Source organism: Calliphora vicina, chromosome 3 (assembly GCF_958450345.1).
Source record: "Calliphora vicina chromosome 3, idCalVici1.1, whole genome shotgun sequence".
NCBI classification, from domain to species: Eukaryota; Metazoa; Arthropoda; class Insecta; order Diptera; family Calliphoridae; genus Calliphora; species Calliphora vicina.
The window spans coordinates 52,280,079-52,299,967 of record NC_088782.1 but is presented as its reverse complement, the minus strand read 5'-3'; the positions used below and the strand labels follow the sequence as shown (position 1 = coordinate 52,299,967).

At 29.1% G+C, this 19,889-nt stretch overlaps 2 protein-coding genes across 2 annotated transcripts; one reads left to right on the top strand and one right to left on the bottom strand.

Annotated features, from left to right (window-relative positions):
* Positions 1 to 797: 797 nt before the first annotated feature.
* Positions 798 to 4,411, bottom strand: Gen (XPG-like endonuclease). Its single transcript, XM_065504506.1, has 5 exons — positions 4,250 to 4,411; positions 3,887 to 4,199; positions 2,714 to 2,867; positions 2,352 to 2,655; positions 798 to 2,292 (listed from the first exon to the last, which is right to left on the bottom strand). The coding sequence occupies exons 1-5, from the start codon at positions 4,405 to 4,407 to the stop codon at positions 858 to 860; spliced, it is 2,364 nt and encodes a 787-aa protein (XP_065360578.1). The 5' UTR covers positions 4,408 to 4,411; the 3' UTR covers positions 798 to 857.
* A 1,433-nt stretch (positions 4,412 to 5,844) lies between these two features.
* Positions 5,845 to 19,258, top strand: Ctl1 (choline transporter-like protein 1). The gene is made up of 9 exons (XM_065506584.1): positions 5,845 to 6,101; positions 11,211 to 11,593; positions 12,525 to 12,679; positions 12,807 to 13,036; positions 13,098 to 13,380; positions 16,036 to 16,315; positions 16,372 to 16,534; positions 18,483 to 18,704; positions 18,775 to 19,258. Exons 1-9 carry the CDS (start codon positions 5,991 to 5,993, stop codon positions 19,006 to 19,008), a joined length of 2,061 nt encoding a protein of 686 aa, XP_065362656.1. The 5' UTR covers positions 5,845 to 5,990; the 3' UTR covers positions 19,009 to 19,258.
* Positions 19,259 to 19,889: the final 631 nt, after the last annotated feature.

Sequence of the window (19,889 nt, the reverse complement as noted above, 5' to 3'; positions counted from 1 at the left end):
ACATATGTATATAGAAATTTTTGATAAAAATGTAAAAGTGAAAAAAGTGAAAAAGAAATCCAATTCCCATAAACAAATTTCAAAAATCCCAAAAATTATATTTTTTACTCTGTTGACGGTACCGAGACTGGTATATAACTACCCTTTGCAAAATATTTAAAAACATATTGGGTCATACTTTATTGACCCACTTTGTCTATTATGGCGGCATGGTGCAACATCGCTTTCCGACCACTCTCTCTCGTGGTTCACCCGAGCAATTTTGAATTATTCGGCATGATAATAGCCTTCGTTTTTGATAAAAGTTCCCCAGTAATTTCATAAAATTTACGGAATTTCACTTTTTAATTTTTTTACATTTTGAGTAATTACATTTTAGTCTGACGGCTGACAGCCGGCCTTGAGCCGCCGCTGACAAGTTTTTGGAGTCAATCACTGCCGTCGTTAAATGTTGAAATCAACTTTCCGAAGCCCCCACATAACATATATACATCATATCACAAAGTATATACTTTGTGATCATATATCCGCTTAAATAACTGTTCGATTTCTGATTAAATTCGGAAAAATCGGCCCACAAAGGCTGAGATATAAGCAAAAAACTAAGAGTAACTCGATTTTTGATCTACATATATCTGGATTACCAAGTCATTAACATTGACAATATGGATATCTAATATATAACGCCATAGTAATTCCGACCGACAATGCATAAAAATCGGAAAAAATATTTTTTAAGCCGAATTTTTTTTAACAAATTAGATTTCATCTAACTAATCACTTAAAATTCAAATCCATTATTATCTTCATTTTCATTCGATTTTTTATTATTGTTAATAATTTGTTTCAACTCTAAACTAATCACTTAATATAACAAAATCATTATCTTCATTTACATTTGTTTTCTTACCAAAACTTGCATCCATAAATCTCTCAAAAACGTCTTCGTTTTCTGATTGCATGCTATTATTGAAAAAATAACTTGTATTTTTGCCATCTTCTAAAATATTTTCAAACGAACTGGTATTTGTAACATTTAGGCTAATACGCTGCTTTTGTTTAAACCGATCTATAATGGTAGATACGCGACCGATAACTGGTTTAAATCCATTTGATTTCGTATTTCTACTGGTGCCCATTTTAACTAAAACATCAAAACAATCATCCAACGACATTCGTTTCGCTTCAATATTAGCGGATTTGTGAAATGAATTCGAAAGTAAACGCTTTTCGCTAAGGATATCTAAATCATCAATACAACCTTTTGTGTCATTAGCAGTTGATTTAGTTTCACTTAATAAAATGCTAATATTCAGTGGCATTTCATCATAACACAGTTGCTTACCTTTATGGGATGTCAAGGTAAAGGATTTATTTGATTTTCCAACAATGCCATTAACAATATCAGACATATCGAATGCGTCTTCATCAATATCACTTTCTAAGTCAGATGGTATGTTTTTAGTTATGGGAGTAGAGCATTGTTGCGCTTCGATTGCTGTTTTATTATAAACACATTTAGTAGGAGTTTGATGGTTGTTTTCTTCAAAATCATCATTAATTTTTTGCTTAAAAAAACGATCAATCATTTGCAAACCTTGCTTTGAAATAGCTTGTTTTGATTTATTTTGTCTTTTTGGCTTCAAACTCTTTTCTATGTCATTAGTTGCATCGATAAGATCTTTTAGATTTTCTAGTGATCCCAATGGTTGCTCTTCAGTTAATTTTTGTTTAGCTTTTGATGATTTCTTTGGTACTTTTTTTGTCTTTTCTTTTGATTTCAAAAATGACTCCACTAGCAATGGGTACGCAACTTCTACTTTATCAAATGGTTCAACCGTAGACCAAATGTCCTGTAAACCTTTTGGATTATTTGCTAAAAGTTCCTGTAGCTGATTATCGGGTATTAATCCACTAAAAATATTATTTTCATCTTGCCACAGCAACTCTAAGCTTGGTACACCCTTCACCACCCGTTTTTTTATAATTTCCTTAGGTGTTATATAATTCACAGCTGAAGGCAGTCCCTTTAAACGTGGAGCATTTAATACTTGCCATCTTGTTAAAATTGGAAAGAATTTTTGAAAGCAATAAATTTCTTTCCATTGTAATAAATGTCCAACCTGTTTAATGAATTTTACCATATTCGGTTGACTCCAATTCAATTGAAGCTTAGGAACATCTGTTGGTTGTTTAAGGAATTCATCAATAATTTCTTGTGATGGAAAATTTGGATCCGATAAAGCTTTTTTACGTAATGTTAATTCAGCTTTTAATGAAAGTCGTTCTTCTCTGTAAGTTTACATTCAATGTTATGAATCGATACAATTTTAAATATTTCGCTTACTTACTTCCATAAGCTTTCATCACATCCACGATTTGTACGACAGATGCCGCAGCCATTTTTAGTATGACTTTGAGTACGACCCAGATGACCACAATTAGAGCAAATTGTTTTATCATCTATTCTCATTTCCATTGCGGTATATTTGTGATCTTCAAGACGCCACGAACGTATACGTTGCAAAATTTCATCATTTTTATACTTGTTAAACAATTTTAAAACGCCATCACGCCCAACACCTCCTATGCCATCAGGGCAATAATCGCAACCACACAGTAAAGCCATGACTATTACTTTATTTTGGCCAAAATCTAAAGCAGGATAAGAATATATTAACGATATTTTTATATTAAAATTTATATAGATTACCCATCTTTGAACATATATTTCTCATATCGTAAATATCTACTGCTCCTCCTTGGGTTGCCAATGCGCCTTGTGAGGATACTGAAAAATTTCTATAAACACGTAAGGCTCCATAAGCAAAACAATCCGAATCTTGGCTTATAACACCATCAACTAACTTTATAAGAACAAGTTTATATCAAATTAAAAATAGCATAGCTCGATCACCAACAAACTATATACATACATATGTATGTTGTATACTATTGTGGCCCCAATAATAAAATAAAACTTTAATTCATTCTAGGATATCGTTTCTCAAAATGTTTGTCCTGGCGTCAATATTTGGTGAGCTGGATACAAGGATAAAAGGTAATTTTTTAAGAAGGAAAAGTATGAAATATTGGTATCATGAGAAAGGTTTTCGAAAAATGGTTTTAATGCCATACTGAAATTAGTAATTAGTTTAAATTAATACGTTATAAACATCATATACATAATATCAGCTAAATGGGTTTTTCTGTTTTTGGAAATTCAATCTAGTTCAAATTATATTTGAATTTTTCGGAACCTTTTTTTTACAGATCTGATGTTAGCAATATTTTCACGACTCAAGAGTTAGGTTTTTGACAACAGACTTATGTTTTTGACAATTTCTTCTCGTTTCTATGTTACCCTATGACCATTGATATCAACTAGATAGGCAACTGAGAGCGAAAAACCTAAGTGCTGTCAAAAACATAATTCATGAGAATGTATGTATTTCTATATAAATCTATAAATTAGCTATAGGTTGTTGTTTTTTTAAGTATTGCATGTAATTTAATTATACTTAGTTTTATTATTAATTTCTCCTCCATATAACATACTATATATTATATGTATGTATATCTATGTAATCGTTTATGGCCAATGAAGGCTTTTTGATTTTTTATTTATTTTCAATATCGTTGCCAATTTTCCATAATCGGTCATAAATAAATAAAATAAAAATAAATAATATCAATTAAAATAAAACAAGTTTTTAATATTTTTTACTGGTGATTTTTGGGAATAATCTGGGAACCCAGAACCAGTTCACCAAACAAAACATTAATTTTAGTTGAGAACATCGACAGCTAATTTTTACTCCATATATACGGGCCACCCTGGTGTATACCATTCATACATAAATATACATATACTACTCATATTTACCCCTTTTAAATTAAGAAATGAACAATAAGCCTCTGCTTCACCAGGTCCTTGCACACACTGAATTCCCATTGCCTGCAATAGGTTTTCACATTGTTTCAACACATGATTAAATCTCGTTCTACCTTTATCGCTCTTTGTCTTTTGGGAGTCTAGTTGAGTTTGGCTTGGTGTTTCTTTTGGTTTTGCGCCACGAAATTGAATTTCATTACGCTTCTCAATAACTTGACTCTTTAATTTGGGAGCAACGCCTTCTAGTACAAAAACAGGAGTTACCTCTTCCCATATTAAATAACAAGTACGAAAAAACAAATTCCTTTTAAAGTTTTCAATTGTTGCAAATAATCTATGAAATAATTTTCTTACTTCAGATGATGTCTAGGATGCACGAAATAATCTACAACATTGAGACTTTCACAGACCCAGCCAGCAAGATCAATTGCTACTATTTTACCTCGTAGCTCACATATGGGTTTTCGCTCAGCATGAGGCGTTAATACACTCCATAAATCTTTTACACCCATCAATAAATAAATAATATAATAAATTTACGTTTCGTTTAAAATATAATTTTGAATATTTTGCACAATGTCAGTGGTGGAACTCTATGGTGTTGGTGATTTTGTGCTTTTCTGCTGATTATGATAAATGTAGCGATGTTGAAAGTATGAAATTTTAGCGATTTTTTGTTATATGAAAAATAAATGTTACACCCAAAACAAAAGTAATGGTAAAATTGCGGTTAAGAGTTAAAGTATTATTAACTATGCCAAAATGTAATTTAAACAAAGTTAATGTAAATATTGATGTTAGATAGCTTCCTTGAAGTTTTTCTTACATATTTACATACTTTTTTTCTGATTTCATTATCAATTTAAAATATTTTTGGTAGAAAATCGTACGTAGAAATGAATTCATTTTATTTTTCATTATACTCAAACTCTGTGGCATCAAATATACCCGTACCAATAAATAAAAAAGATAAAATGTGGAAAAACGTATAAATAAGTGTGTATATGAAATTGAATCATTTAATTTTAACACTTAATTCGTTCATTTTAACTAAAATCTTAGTTTCGTTACAATTGTTGCATAGAAAATATAAATTTACTTCTCTAACATTGATAATTTGATAAGGTTTATAGTGAATTTTAAAATTTTTTTTGTTGATTTTTCGAACATAGAAATTATCTTAAAAAATATTTTTATATTTAAGGATTATCTGTATGTAGGTATCATTTCTAATAATGAACAAAATGAATTTCAAACATTTGCTGATATGAAATTCTTACGTGTGAACTGCCAAAGGACTTGCCCAACTTAATTGCCTAATGTGTAACGGGACTAATAGTGAATTATACAAAAAAAAAACGGACACAAAGAGTTAATTTAAAAATTTCTTACATTCAATTTAAAACGATCACAATTATACTGCTCTGAACTTTAGTACTTTTTTTTAAATACCAAAATATCCAGCTGTGTGTATTAGATACAAATATAACATTATCAGTGTTTCCATTTTATTGGATGTTGGGGAAATTTTGGGGAAAATATATTTCAATTTCCAGGACTGTAAAGAGAGCTCAAACACAAACGGAGCTTGACTGCAGAAATTGTGTCGGCTTTTAAGCCTCTAATGTAAAATTGCCATAAGTGGTGGTCTGCCCATAATTGGCCAAAAAAATGTTTAGTAATGACTTCAAATCTGGCTCAATAAAGTTTCATATAAATTAAAAATTACACTACAACATTTTATAACGGTCATGGTTCATTTATAAGGTCCAATTCATAATTGGGTCTAGTAACATGTTATTGAGGAGTTTTGGGAATACAAAAACGTTAACGGGGGATGATAACTGAAAAAATACTCACAACACTGAATATATACGGTCAAAACATCATAAACAAGTAGTTGTTGTTTATTTGTATATAAATTACCACCAGATGAAGTAACTCATAGTTAGTGGCGGTGTTATGTGGTATTAATTCATAAAGGCACAATAGAAAGTTAACTTAATAAGGAGTGTATGTATTGTGGTGTGATTAATAGAAAGTGAAAACATTATTATTAAAAATAAATAAAATTGTCTCATTTGGAACGTAAAAAATGGGATGTAACGCAAGTTCCGAAGAGGAACCACAACAAAATCGTCCAAAATATCGAACGTGTACAGATACATTTTGGTTGGCTACTTTTATATTATTTTGGCTTTTTTTGGTAAGTTTTACAAGTATTTTACTCCAATAGTAGCTTTCTGAATATGTAATTAGTATAAGTGTGTTAAATTAATTTCATAAAATGATCGAAAACTAGCAAAAAATTAAATTTCAAAGAAACGCCTTAACGTATGGCGTCATAGCCATAGACAATAAGAACAAACTTTAGAATGTTATTGTTTAATATGCGTTTAGTTATATCTGTGTACTTATGTATGTATGTAATGTATAAATATATCTACATAATGTCAATGTTCTATCCAAAGATGGGAAGGTGGAAGAGATGTTGAGTTTCTGTGTTACTGAACTGAATCATTTTTCTTAAAATAAGAAAAATGCTTGTATGTACTGTGTTTTGATTCTGCGGCGGGAAAATCTCAATACATAAGTATGTGTGTACACAAAATATACATAAGTAAGTATTACAATATGCATCAAGTCTATTTACTTGTTATTATAATGATGATGTGTGAAAATGTCTGAGTAATGAAGTAAATAAATAACTTTATTAAAAATTATAAATTGACTGTTTAAATATACATAAGTAGTGCAGAAGAAAATACATTAGCGGAATTCACAATGTTGTGGTTACTTGTTACTTATCAACTCCAAAACCGTAAGGTACGTTCACAATTTGAACAGCCGAATATTGTATACCCACCATCAATATGTGACAGTAAAATATTTTTCAGATATAAGATTTATATGTGGGGGGTAGGGGTAATTATGGACCGATCCTCACAAAAGTTGGTAGAAAGATTAAAGTTGATATACAACTTCATCACGATATTAATTATTATAAGACAATTATGAATGTTCAGGTAATTTTCTGAGAGGGACCTTGTATGGGAACTATTGAAAAATGTTGCCCGATTTTCACCATACTATACAGTATAATTTCAGAGTACTTTGAACTAATTTTTGCAAAATTGAATGAGGATTGTCACATAATAAACATTTTTATGACATCTCAAACAGTATTCCGGGGGATATTGTCCATTTTCAATATCAAACAAACCTTATCAACAGAGAGTATTTGAGGCAGCTATGTCCTTTTGTTTAGGTCCTATCGTGTTTTCAACATCTTATGAGGACCCAGAATAAATAAACTAATGTGCGACAAATGGAATGACATAATCAATGTACCGGCATCTTTTTTGATGGTGGGTACTAAATATCTATTTTATATCATGAATACTTCTTGATTATTGTGTATGTGGGTCAAAAGATCAATTGAAATAAAACTTTTGTTCGAAAACATTGGTTGATATATTGCAAAAGGTCCGCTTGTTTTTTGAAGCTATTAATACATTTGTCATCGACATATTTATGTGAAACTACACCGAGTGAAATTGAGAAAATCCAAATTTGTATTGGGAAAATATAAATTGAAGATGAGAAATCCAATTTAATATTATGAAAATAGAAATTGTAAATAAATATTAAAATCCGGAATAGCAAATTAATGTTGTGAAAAACACAATTGAAATTAATATTGTGAAAATAAAAATTAAATTAAGAAATACATTTTTATATTAAGAAAAAACTAATTCAAATTGAGAAATTTTGATTTTTTTTAATTTATTCAATGAGCTAAACCGTTTTTGGGCTACGCGAATATACAGTGACGGACATTACAATAGAATCACTACCAATATTTTGGGTTGGGGAAATATTATTATATGGGGATGCTTTTCTTGGTATTGCGTTGGTCCAATTTATTGGATTAAAGAAAATATGGATAAGCACTTATATGTAAATATTTTGGAGAATGTTATAAAGCCACATGCAGAATGGAATATGCCCTTAAAATGGCTCTTCCAGCAAGATAATGACCCAAAGCACACGTCAGGTCTTGCCAAAAAATGGTTTTTATATAACAAAATTCATGTTATGGAATGGCCGTCTCAATAACCAGATTTAAATCCTATGGAAAATAGTAAAAGACAAACTCGGACCTGAAAAATTGAAAAACAAGGAAGAACTTTGGCAGAAAATTCAGGAAATATGGTATGCAATTTCCCGATCTACATGCGAAAGTTTGTTAAATTCAATCCCCAAAAGATTTGATGCTGTTATTAGAAATAATTGATATGCAACAAAATATTAAGAAAACAACGAATTCTTATGATGATTTTTTATTTTTAATCATTTTAAGACTGATTGATTCTATTTGAATGTCGCATATTTTATTTAGTCTTTTAGATTTCACATCGTTTTTAACATAAGAATGTGTTATTTTTTTATTTTATTTTTTTCTATTTATTGTTTACGTTATGAGCATTAATATATAATGAACAAATTTTAAATTTTGAAATCAAATTTTGTAGTTTTACCGCTTTAATCGAATTCATATGTAGTGATACTATTGTATTGTCCGTCACTGTATGATGTGCAACCTCCTTCATTTTCGAAATAACGGTATATCTCGAAAACAAAAGCTAACCTAAAAAAACTTTTAGCACCACTTAATTACATACATGCACCTGGATACTAATATTACATTTCTTATGTAAATTTATATAATCTCAACTACGGAAATAAAAAATGAGTAATTAATTAAAATGGCAATTTGGCCTAAGCAACCAGTGAAATGCGCATGGGAACTATCTTATCCCCCAACCATAAATTTCAGTGAATTTATCAGTAACTAAACTTGGAATTTAGTACAAAAATTACTTATAAATTTCTTTAATTAGGTACTATGAAAGAGGATATTTTATACAAAAAGTTATACCTATTTAAATAAGATAATTGTATCACCCGTATATGTGAAAAGAGAATATTTGTTTCCATTCATATTTCTCCCTCCTTCCTCTCTATGTATATTTCTCTATGCAAATGAAATTATGAAATATTCAACTATAAAAAATTAAGTAATTTAAAAAAAACAAGAAAGAGTGCTATATTCGGCTATGCATTATTATTTTTTATAATTAGTATATATGTATGTACATTGCCCACTTTCAGCGTACAGCATCCTAAATTTATCAAGAACACAAAAAACAACAACAACGCCAAACGAAACAAAACACCAAAAGAAAAAACAAAAACAAAATACGCAAGGCAATGAAACCAACACACATCCAAACATACGTTTAATTGTATAAAAAACAACAACAACGCCAAAAGAAACAACACAAAAGAAAAACAAAAAAACGCAAAGCATGCACATCCAAACATACGATTTGTTGCTTTTTTGTCAAAAAAACCAACACACAACAAAACAAAAGTTTAGTTGTATAAAAAACAACAACAACGCCAAAAGAAACAAAACACAAAAAAAACAAAATACACAAAGCTTGCACATCCAAACATACGTTTTGTTGTTTTTTTGTCAAAGCATGCAATACATTGTGTTTTTTGATGAAATTTTCAGAGGTTGTCTCGGATTTTTGCTCATATCTCCGTTATTTATGGACGGATTTTGCTGATTTTAAACAGCAAAATTCTCGAAAGTATGTCTGACAGAATTGTTGAAGATTTGGATCCCGGAGATATCTGGGGCCTTCAGAAAATTGATTTCAACAGACAGACAGACAGCCGGACAGACAGACAGACGGACATGGCTTAATCGACTCCGCTATCTATAAGGATCCAGAATATATATACTTTATAGGGTCGGAAATGAAAAATGTAGAAATTACAAACGGAATGACAAACTTATATATACCCTTCTCACGAAGCTGAAGGGTATAAAAACATTATTAGAATGAGAAATGGTTCTCAATTCATTTTATTCTGTTTTCTGCTTTATATATATAAATATCTATCGATTAGGATAAAATGTATCTAAAGAATAATAAATTGTCTTAAAACTGTATTACATCTGACAACGAAATCAAATGTAACTAGTATGAATAGGTAAGATCATTTATATATTTTCCCAAAACTTAAGTGTAAAAATATTAGTTTTATTCATCCATCTACAAAAAGTCGAAACATTTATCTAAGTACTTATGTATTTATGATTAATTTATAATTTTTAGTTTCGAACGCGAAGCCACATTAACATGAATTTAAATTAAACAAATGTTAACATTTATTATCAAGGATTATTTTTCAAAAATACTTACAAACCTTTTATCTGCATACATATGTATGTATGTACTTATGAAGAAAGTATAACCTTATGAAATTATAACAAATTAAACATTATTTGACTTTTTTATTTGTGTTTGTTTAAATTTATGAATAAATTGTAGATATCGCTCGTTTGCAGCAACAATGTCATAATTCAAAAAACCCAAAATTCATAATAGTACCATTACATAGTAAATAAGTTGTTTTAATAACTGACAACGTATTGTGAACTTCTAAAATTAAACACAGGATCGCCATAGAAGCGTTTTGTCCTAATTTCATAACCTATTTTCTATTACTTGCAGTAACGTAATATTTTAGTAGTGTATTCAACATCGTTAAGTTATCTAGAAAAGTGACATATTTCATTTTGTTTGTTATTTGCCTTAAAAAAATTAAAAAAATATATCGGTTTAAAAACTATAAATGCGTTTCCTGAAAAATTAAATTTTTTGAGTTATGACGACGTTGCAGCAAATGGGCGATATATGAATATGCCCTACAATATTTTAAACCAAAAAATATAATTTTCCAATTCACAATCGGTGTCGTAGCGTTGTACGTTCTGTCATAAATATTTTTCAAACATTTTTCGAAAGAAAACCAAAACCATAGGGTAACATAGAGACGAGACGTAATTGTCAAACACCTAAATCTGTTGTCAAAAACCTAACTCTTGCAACAACAAAATACATGCTAGTCAATGTATTTTGTTATTGTATCAAACATATGATTTGTTGTATTTTTGTTTGACAAATCGGAGTGTCTCGTCTTTATGTATAATTCTCTATGACCAAAACATTAAACAAAAAATTACGACGGACAACGATACAAACCATAGAGAATAGACATAGAGCATACCTTATAGATTATACCATACCGACACCTTAGCAATAATTTATTTTATCATATTCTTAAGTGAAGTGTATTTATTATTCGTCACATCCAAATAATGTTTTACTCTTACTTGCATTGAAATGTACACATAAAACGTTAGAAATTAATTATTAAAATTATCTTTTTACAGATTGTTATTGCAATATTTTCATTTGTCTATGGAAATCCTTTGCGTGTCATTAATGGTTATGACTCGTTTGGCAATACGTGCGGTGTTAAAAAAAATGAACGTTATCCAAATTATCCACTTTCTGGTTTAAATACAATCGATAAACCCCACCTATTATATTTTGATGTTCGAAAATTAAAGGACTCAATTAAAGTATGTGTTAAGGAGTGTCCAAAAACGACATTAAATAAACGCGAAGATGTATACGATTATTATTTAAAGACCGAAAATAATCTATGTCGCTACGACTTTAATATGTCAATTATAGCGAATGATAAACAGGGTGATTTATCAAAATTGTTTAACTATTTAGGACCTTGTCCTGATTTTCCAATTTATGAAAGGTAAATTAATATACAACAAAGTAGTTGTTAATAAAGACATATGATTGAATTTTAATTAAGAATATATAAAGACATACATATATAAGCTAATTTAAGACTACATAAAGACCTACTATTGAAGCCTTACTAAGACTGCATAAAGACATACAATTGAAGCTAAATAAATACATAAAGATATACTATTTAAGCTAAACTAAGACTACATATATACATACGACTGGAACTAATCTAAGACTACATAAAGACCTACGATTTAAGCTAAACTAAGTCAACATAAACAACTACTATTTTAGTATGTATTACTAAGACTACATAAACCTACAATTGAAGATATACCAAGGCTAATAAAATACTAAGACTACATAACGTTAATGATTGAAGCTAAACTAAATATTTGCTCAAAAAAGCGTAACCACTTTTTTAAGCACAAATTTGTTTGATGTGTTTTCTCTTACAATTGCTTTGTAAGATCAAACAGCATCAAATAAAACTAAATTATTTGTGTTGAATCATCCAAAGTAAAATAAGTTTTTGAAATAAATAAAAGAATTCAAATATATTTTATTTAGTGGTTACGTCTTTTTCGTTAAATATTTGTCATGTGTGACCCTACCTTAAGACTACATTAAGACTTACATTAGTGGTTACGTATTTTTCGTCAAATATTTGTCATGTGTGACCCTACCTTAAGACCTACGATTGAAGGTAAACATAGACTGCGACCACAAAGTATACAGAAGTGACAATTTTGACGATTAAGCATAGGAACATAGAATAAAATATATTAAGTCTGCTGTCAAAAACCTAAGACTTGCAACACCAAAATACATGTAAATCATTGTATTGCACCTTTAGTTCTACCCTATGCCTACGATTATTAAAATATTTATAATGACTGTGTTTTTTTAATATTTTTTTATATACAAAAAAGTACACCTGTCTTACACCGATGTGTTCCGAAGAGTAAAAATGCTCCAGTTCAGGATATGTACAAAATGTTAAACTCTTGGGATGCTGCTCAACAATTTTTGGGCGATATATATGCAACATGGCATTACATTGCAATTATATGTGGCATATCATTTCGTAAGTATGCGTAGAGTAACGGTTGCATATATTATACAATTGTGGCTCGAGTTCATACATACATATATATTTATATTAAAGGAATACAGAATGTTTTTATTATTAACTAATTTAATTTGGCTTCCAGTGATTTCTATTGCCCTGGTGACTCTAATGCATTGGCTTTCGCGTATTGTGTCGTGGCTTATTTGCGTGTTAGTTATAATTGCCAGTATTGGTTTATGTGGAGCTTTGTGGTATGCATATTATAGCATTAAACATAAACAACAGATCAACACTCAATTCTCATATTTGGAAGAGTTTGTTCGTAATGAACAAGCCGTATTTACACTGGCCGTTTTAGCAACTATAACAATGGTATAAAACTTAATTTAAATTTTGGAAAATTTATTTACCTATATATATACATTTATTTCAGATAATATTAATAGTCATTATATATTACTTAAAAAATAAACTTTCCGGTCTATCGGCGTTATTTGAAGAATCTGGAAAATGTATGATGAATTTGCCAGGACTTATTATAGCACCTCTATTAGCTTTTATAGTATTAGCGATATTCTTAGCCTTTTGGGTACTAGTTGTCATCTGTATAGCTACTGCAAGTGCTCCTGGAGATAAGAATCCCTTTGCCCCTCTCGACAATACTGCAGCCCACGCTACCACTACAGATGTTACATTTACAAATACAGGCACAAAAAGTATGTATATATTTAAACAAAAAATTACTGTGTTACCCATCATATATAATATAACCGAAACCGCCTCACTTTATTCTATATAAATATATTTATATACATATGCTTGTATATTAAAAAATTATATCCCATATCCTACGTCCTTTGGATAAATAACCAAACATTAACATCATATGTAAGTGATTTTAGACCTTGAAGTAAATATGTACATATTTTTGATAGATTTAGTACTAGTTGTACATATATTCATTAGGGTGGGTCAATTTTTTTGGGTCAACAGACATATAGCAAAAACGTAATCTACGAAAAATTCTAAGAAAATTTCTCCAAGAAACTATGGGTCTAAAAAAAATACACAGTTAAGAAATTTTGATGTTAGACATATTTCATTGCTTATTTTGATATGAAGGTTTAAAAAAATTTATAAAGGAAATTTAGTTCTTACCAAAATATAGTTTCAATTATTTAAATCGGATGAATATTGTAAAAGTTATTCAACTTTTCATTAACACCTTTTATAGTATTTTCTACCCCAGCGCATGAAAAAAAAACCAAAAAAATATTAGTATAATTTTTAATTTACAAGGGGCCTTTTCGGAAATGCAACAATCACTGCGCTGCATTTGATGCGCATCTGTGTTTGCGATGCTGATGCAAATCAGCTGATGCGCAGACAATGCATCAGCCATTTTTTTTCGAACTTTTTTCGAAAAAGTTTAATAAGTTTTACAAATATAAACCGATTTTAACAAGTAATGTCTCATTTTTGTCTACATAAAATTGTCTTTAAAACGCTGTGGAAAAAGAAATAGGTTTTCATATAAAAAGGTGTTATTTTGTAGCAGAGTGAAATCTTAAATCTTTATGTCTCTCTGCGGGAGCTTGGTTTTAATTTTAGACCCATACTTTCTTTTGAAAATTTTCCTAGAATTTTGTGTAGATTCCAATTTTGCTATCACCCGAACAAATTGACCCACCCTAAATTCATATTTATTTTTTATAAAAAAGAGTAAGAAATATTTGGCTGAGCCGAAACTTATACATATATCCTTTACCTTAGAATGTTAGAAATTATTTTTTTTCCAAAAATATTTTTCTTTTAGAAAACAGCTGTTTTCTTTAACCCGGCAATTCCCATACCCTCGCCAAAGGGAGAAACAGTTCGTTTTTATTAAAAATAGTAAATATACGTCTAGTTTACACTATAAATAAGTTTAAAATAAAAAAAAAATGTAGCTAGTTGCGATATTATAGCGGGGTCACCAATAGGTGACACTGGGCAGAGAAAAAATAATTTTCTAAAAATACTTGCTGATATTGTTAGCCTGAATATCTAGCAGTATTTATTAAAAAAAATTATTGTGATACTTAACCGTTTGGCATTTTTATAACAACTTATTTATCATAAGACACACACCAGTATGTTAAAATCAAAAACACTGCTTAAAGATTTTTAAAAATCCCCTAGTTAATAAAATTCTAGCGTTGCCAAAATAAAATCTGATATAAAACAGGATCTTATCTGTATATAAATAATATCAATATTTATCAGTGATATCTGTTTCTATGTTTAAAACTACCGTTAATCTTTGTCACCTGTAGGTGACACTGGGAATTGCCGGGTTAAAAAAAATTATTTATTTTTTGTAGAATATGGAAGCTTTTTTGTGAAATTTTCCATTTTATAATTGTTAGCTTTTGGATCGATATGGCTATTGTAATCAATATAGAATAAACGCATATAACTCTTTATTGACACATACGGGTGATACACTAACAAAATATATGCTATACATTCTCATGAATTAGGTTTTTGACATATGTTTTCGGCTCTCAGTTAACTATCTAGTTGTAATCTATGGTAATCAACATCTGTTCTATGTAACATATACAGTAAAACCTTGATAATCCGGATAATTGATTTCAGACCCTAATCCGGACTACCGAATCAAAATGTAAAAGCATTGTTCTTGTATTAAAAATGCGTTTAAAAAAACGTTTGTGTACCACCCATTACTTGCAATAAACTTCCAAAAACACTGATCTTCAGAAGAAAAAACAAACAAATAATAAAAAAGGTCTTGTACGGTACTTTTCTATGTTTTAGAAAAAAACATGGAATTGTATAGAAAATAGTTTGTTTTTGCAGCAAAAAAAGAAAAAAACACTATATTTTTTAAGTAAAAATTGTAGCTAGTTATTATAAACATTTTGAAAAAACAAGTGCATATGGCAGTTGTTTTTTTATAGCTCTTAGTTACTTATCTACGGTAAAGGATATAAACATTATTCATATAAATATTTATTTAATATTAGCTGTAGTTCATATTTACAACCCATTTCTTTTGTAAAATATTTCATATTTTTTATCGTTAATAGAACCCTTTATTTATATATGTATATACAATATTTTTTATTTATTTCAAATTAAATAATAAAAGGGTATTCATTTCTAAAATATTTAAAATTACACTCTGATTTTTTACACTTGCTACCAACAAACACAAGAAAAAGAATTCCACCGAAAGTATTTTTAACAAACTATGTATAACCAAGTCTAAAAAATCAGAGTGTAATTTTCCAATTTTTTTTTTAATGAATACCCTTATTATATCTAAATAAATAATTTAATTAACAACGTTTATTGAAAATTTCCAGGCTTCCAACCCATAGAATACACCGAGGCCAAAACACTAAAAAGCATGTTCTGGATTTATGTAATTGGTCTTATTTGGACAACTGAATTTATTTTTGCCTGTCAGCAATTTGCACTAGCGGCTGCTGTAGCTTTTTGGTACTTCGATAAACCTACCAGCACTCCTACCGTATATGCTATTGGGAAATTGGTGAAATATCATTTGGGTACTGTAGCAAAAGGCTCATTTGTAATAACTATTTTCAAAATTCCGCGACTAATTCTGACTTACTTATATGCCAAGTAAGAAAAAAAATTTAAATTTCTTACTGGATTACATTATTTTCTTTGTATTTTAGATTAAAGAAAGGCGAAGATAAAGGTTCTGAATGTGCTGCTTGCTGTTTAAAATGTTGTATATGTGGCTTTTGGTTATTGGAGAAATTCATACGTTTTCTAAATCATAATGCGTATACAGTGGTTGCAATAGAATCAATAAACTTCTGCCCGGCAGCTGGTATTGTAAGTAATATTTAATTTTTTATATTTGTCTATCTAATTTTATAGAGTCACTTAAGTTATTCTTTACAAGGATATTGCAGGACATTTCATTATTTACGGTTACAATTTAAATTTCACTAGAATCAAATAAAAACTGAATTTAGTAAATTTTAAATTCAATCACAAACTAAGGCATTAATGACAAATGACTTCAGTTACCAAATAACTTCTTCAAAGTCAAATTCCTATATATAATAATAAAAATTACAGGTAGACTTTAATAGAACTAGCCACCTATATAAAAGCAAATTGTTAGTAGGGTTTCAATTTCATGTTGTTGAACCGTTTAAATTACTAAAAAATACTCATTAAATTAATTTAATTTTTGATGGAATTCAAGTTGAAAGATTTTTTATATTTTTTTAAATAATAATTTTTGATCATAAAACTTTTTACTCGAGACCATTCCAGTCCAGAAATGTAACGTATTAAATAATAATTTTTGATCATAAAACTTTTTACTCGAGACCATTCCAGTCCAGAAATGTAACGTATTGAAAAAAAAATTCATACAGAATTATCTTTGACTACAATTTTGGCTTAATTTTAGGGTTATATATTTTTTCTCCTAAGACCCCTTTCACACTAGGCAATTTAGTTGCGCAAGTCTCTTGTGTTTGCTGATGTCAGTGGTAATGTCGGGTTAAGGAGAAGAAAATTTAGTATACTGTTTTGTTGTTGGGCAAGAGACTTGCGCAACTAAATTGCCTAGTGTCAAAAGGGTCTAACATCTTTTAAACCGGCAACATCATCAGGTTAAAGGTTTTGTCTGTATGTACTATAATTAGCACGGTTTCAAACCAAGCGGAAACGTTTGCCGCCTGTATGTGAAAAAGAAAACCAGCAATAATAGTACACAACAAGTAAGAGAACTATATTCGGCTGTGACGAGTCTTATATACCCTACACCAAATTACATATTAAAATAATACTTTTAAATATTTTTATGTAAACAAAATTTTAATTTTTTTCCAAAATTTTTTTGAATTTTTTTTTAATATTTAGTGAAAAAAATGCAGAAATTACAAACGGAATGACAAACTTATATATACCCTTGTCACTCATGGTGAAGTGTATAATAATGAAGAAATAAATTTTCGGACACATGATTGGATTGTAACCAATTGGTTAGAACCATTGAGGGGTGTTTGAAAATTGTGTACAAGCAGTACGGTTTTTCAGAAATTTGTATGAACCGAACGTTTTTCCCCATGAAAGAACTATCAGAAACAGTGGAACTGCTACAACACGAACAACCTCATTTGTCCTGCGGCTAACAGTTTCAGAATTAATTTCCAATTTCAGATTATTGATAAACTCCCGAGGAGTCATTATTGGGTATTTTTTAACTCTATTGGTATTAAATTATCTTGTCTTGGAGTAGTTTTACGAGCTGCTGATGTATTAATTGAATATTTATCACATATCGTTTTTTACTTTAATCCTGCACTAAAATCGTGGTAAAACTTGATGATTTTAACCATATTTCCATTGTTAAGCAAATGCTAGGAAGTATAACCACATTCTATAAATGTGTTTTTGTTAAACATTAATATTTAAAAACGATGAAATTTACATTATTTTAATAGAAAACCTAGTATCTTTATAATGTAATAATTAATATATCTTAGAAATATACTGAAATTACGAAATATAGTTTTAAAAAAAGTTTCCATTGTATTCTCAATCACTTTATATTCGTATAAATTGTTAATTTTTCATAATTTAGTCCCAGAATGTGCTACACTATGGAGTAACAAAACTTTGGAGATTAGATATGTATATTAAAACTTTTATAAAATTCTTCCTCAAGCTAAATTAATAAATAAGATTGAAATAATTAGAGACATTAAAAACTTAAAACTTCAATTCGATATACTATTATTTAATTATTATTTTTTATCTATAGGCATGGAATGCAATGGCCACAAATGCTTTACAAGTCGCTACAATCAACAGTGTTGGCGATTTTATTCTATTCTTGGGAAAAATCGTAGTTGCTGCTATTGCAGGTCTCATTGGTATCTTTGTATTAAAAGACAAGCCTGGTCTGAACTTCTACATGGCCCCCGTTATATTAATCATTGTCTTTTCTTTCTTTATTGCTCATATTGTCCTATCACTTTTTGAAGTACGGTTTGAATAATAAATAATTTCCAAATCTTTCTTTACGTTAATAACATTTATATTATTATATTTAGATGGTTGTTGATACACTATTTTTATGTGTATGTGAAGATAAAACTATAAATGGACGCGGCGGACGTTGGGCTCAGAGCAATTTGGCGAAATTAGTTGGTGAAGAACCACTGCAGCCAGGCGAAGAACCACCAATACAAGTAGTCGAGATGATGCCTATTAATAAGCAACCATTTAGCATGACTAGTAAACCAATGGTAGTGCCAGACGGTATAGTGGAACCAAATGACTATTAAAAAGACATTATAAGATATTAAGTGAAAAGTTATGTAAACGCACACTATTTAAACATAATTAAATTAAGCTTTAATTTATTAATACATACATACAATCAAATATATTTTCTTATTATTTTGTAATATACTTAAAATTTATACATATTTTGAATCTTTTATCATTGAAAACACAAAAGCAAAGAATTTATAACATTATGCATGGAATATTGGTTAATAAATTAAATTATCTGAAAGAGTTTATCGAGGGAAATGTTGTGTTGTAATCAGTTCAAATAAATTCGCTAAAAGATCGGTACCGCTAAAAATTTAAGTTATTTTTTATAAAAGCCATATTTTAATATTATTCAATAACCTAGCAAGTAATAGTCATAAGCTCAAAATATAAACTACATAATTATAAATAATTAATGCTTAAATCCATGATACATCTATCACTGGTAAATCGGTATACTTTGGTTAAATCTATGTATTGTTTAATTTTATGACTAAGCAAAGTAAAATGAAACGAAATTAGTTTGAAAAAAATTATAATTTCAAAAATTTGTCTACAAAAATTTAAAAAAAAACAAATTGAGATAACTATTGATTCTGGCAGTCCTTCCCTATGTTGCAGTTTATTTAATTTTTTCAACTGTTGAGCTATAGTCAAGAATGGAGTAACATCTAAGAATTTAAAACATTCGACTAATTTGGTCCATTTAATCAGCCGCTACATGTTTTTATTTTATTTATTTTTATTCATAGTAATATAAAAAGCCATTCTTGGCCAATATATATATATATGTATATATTACAAATATATATATATTCGTGTTTTTCCAAAATTCGGTTTATGTGTAACGAGCGAGTTTTGCATTTCACCTACTCATATGTACTCTTAT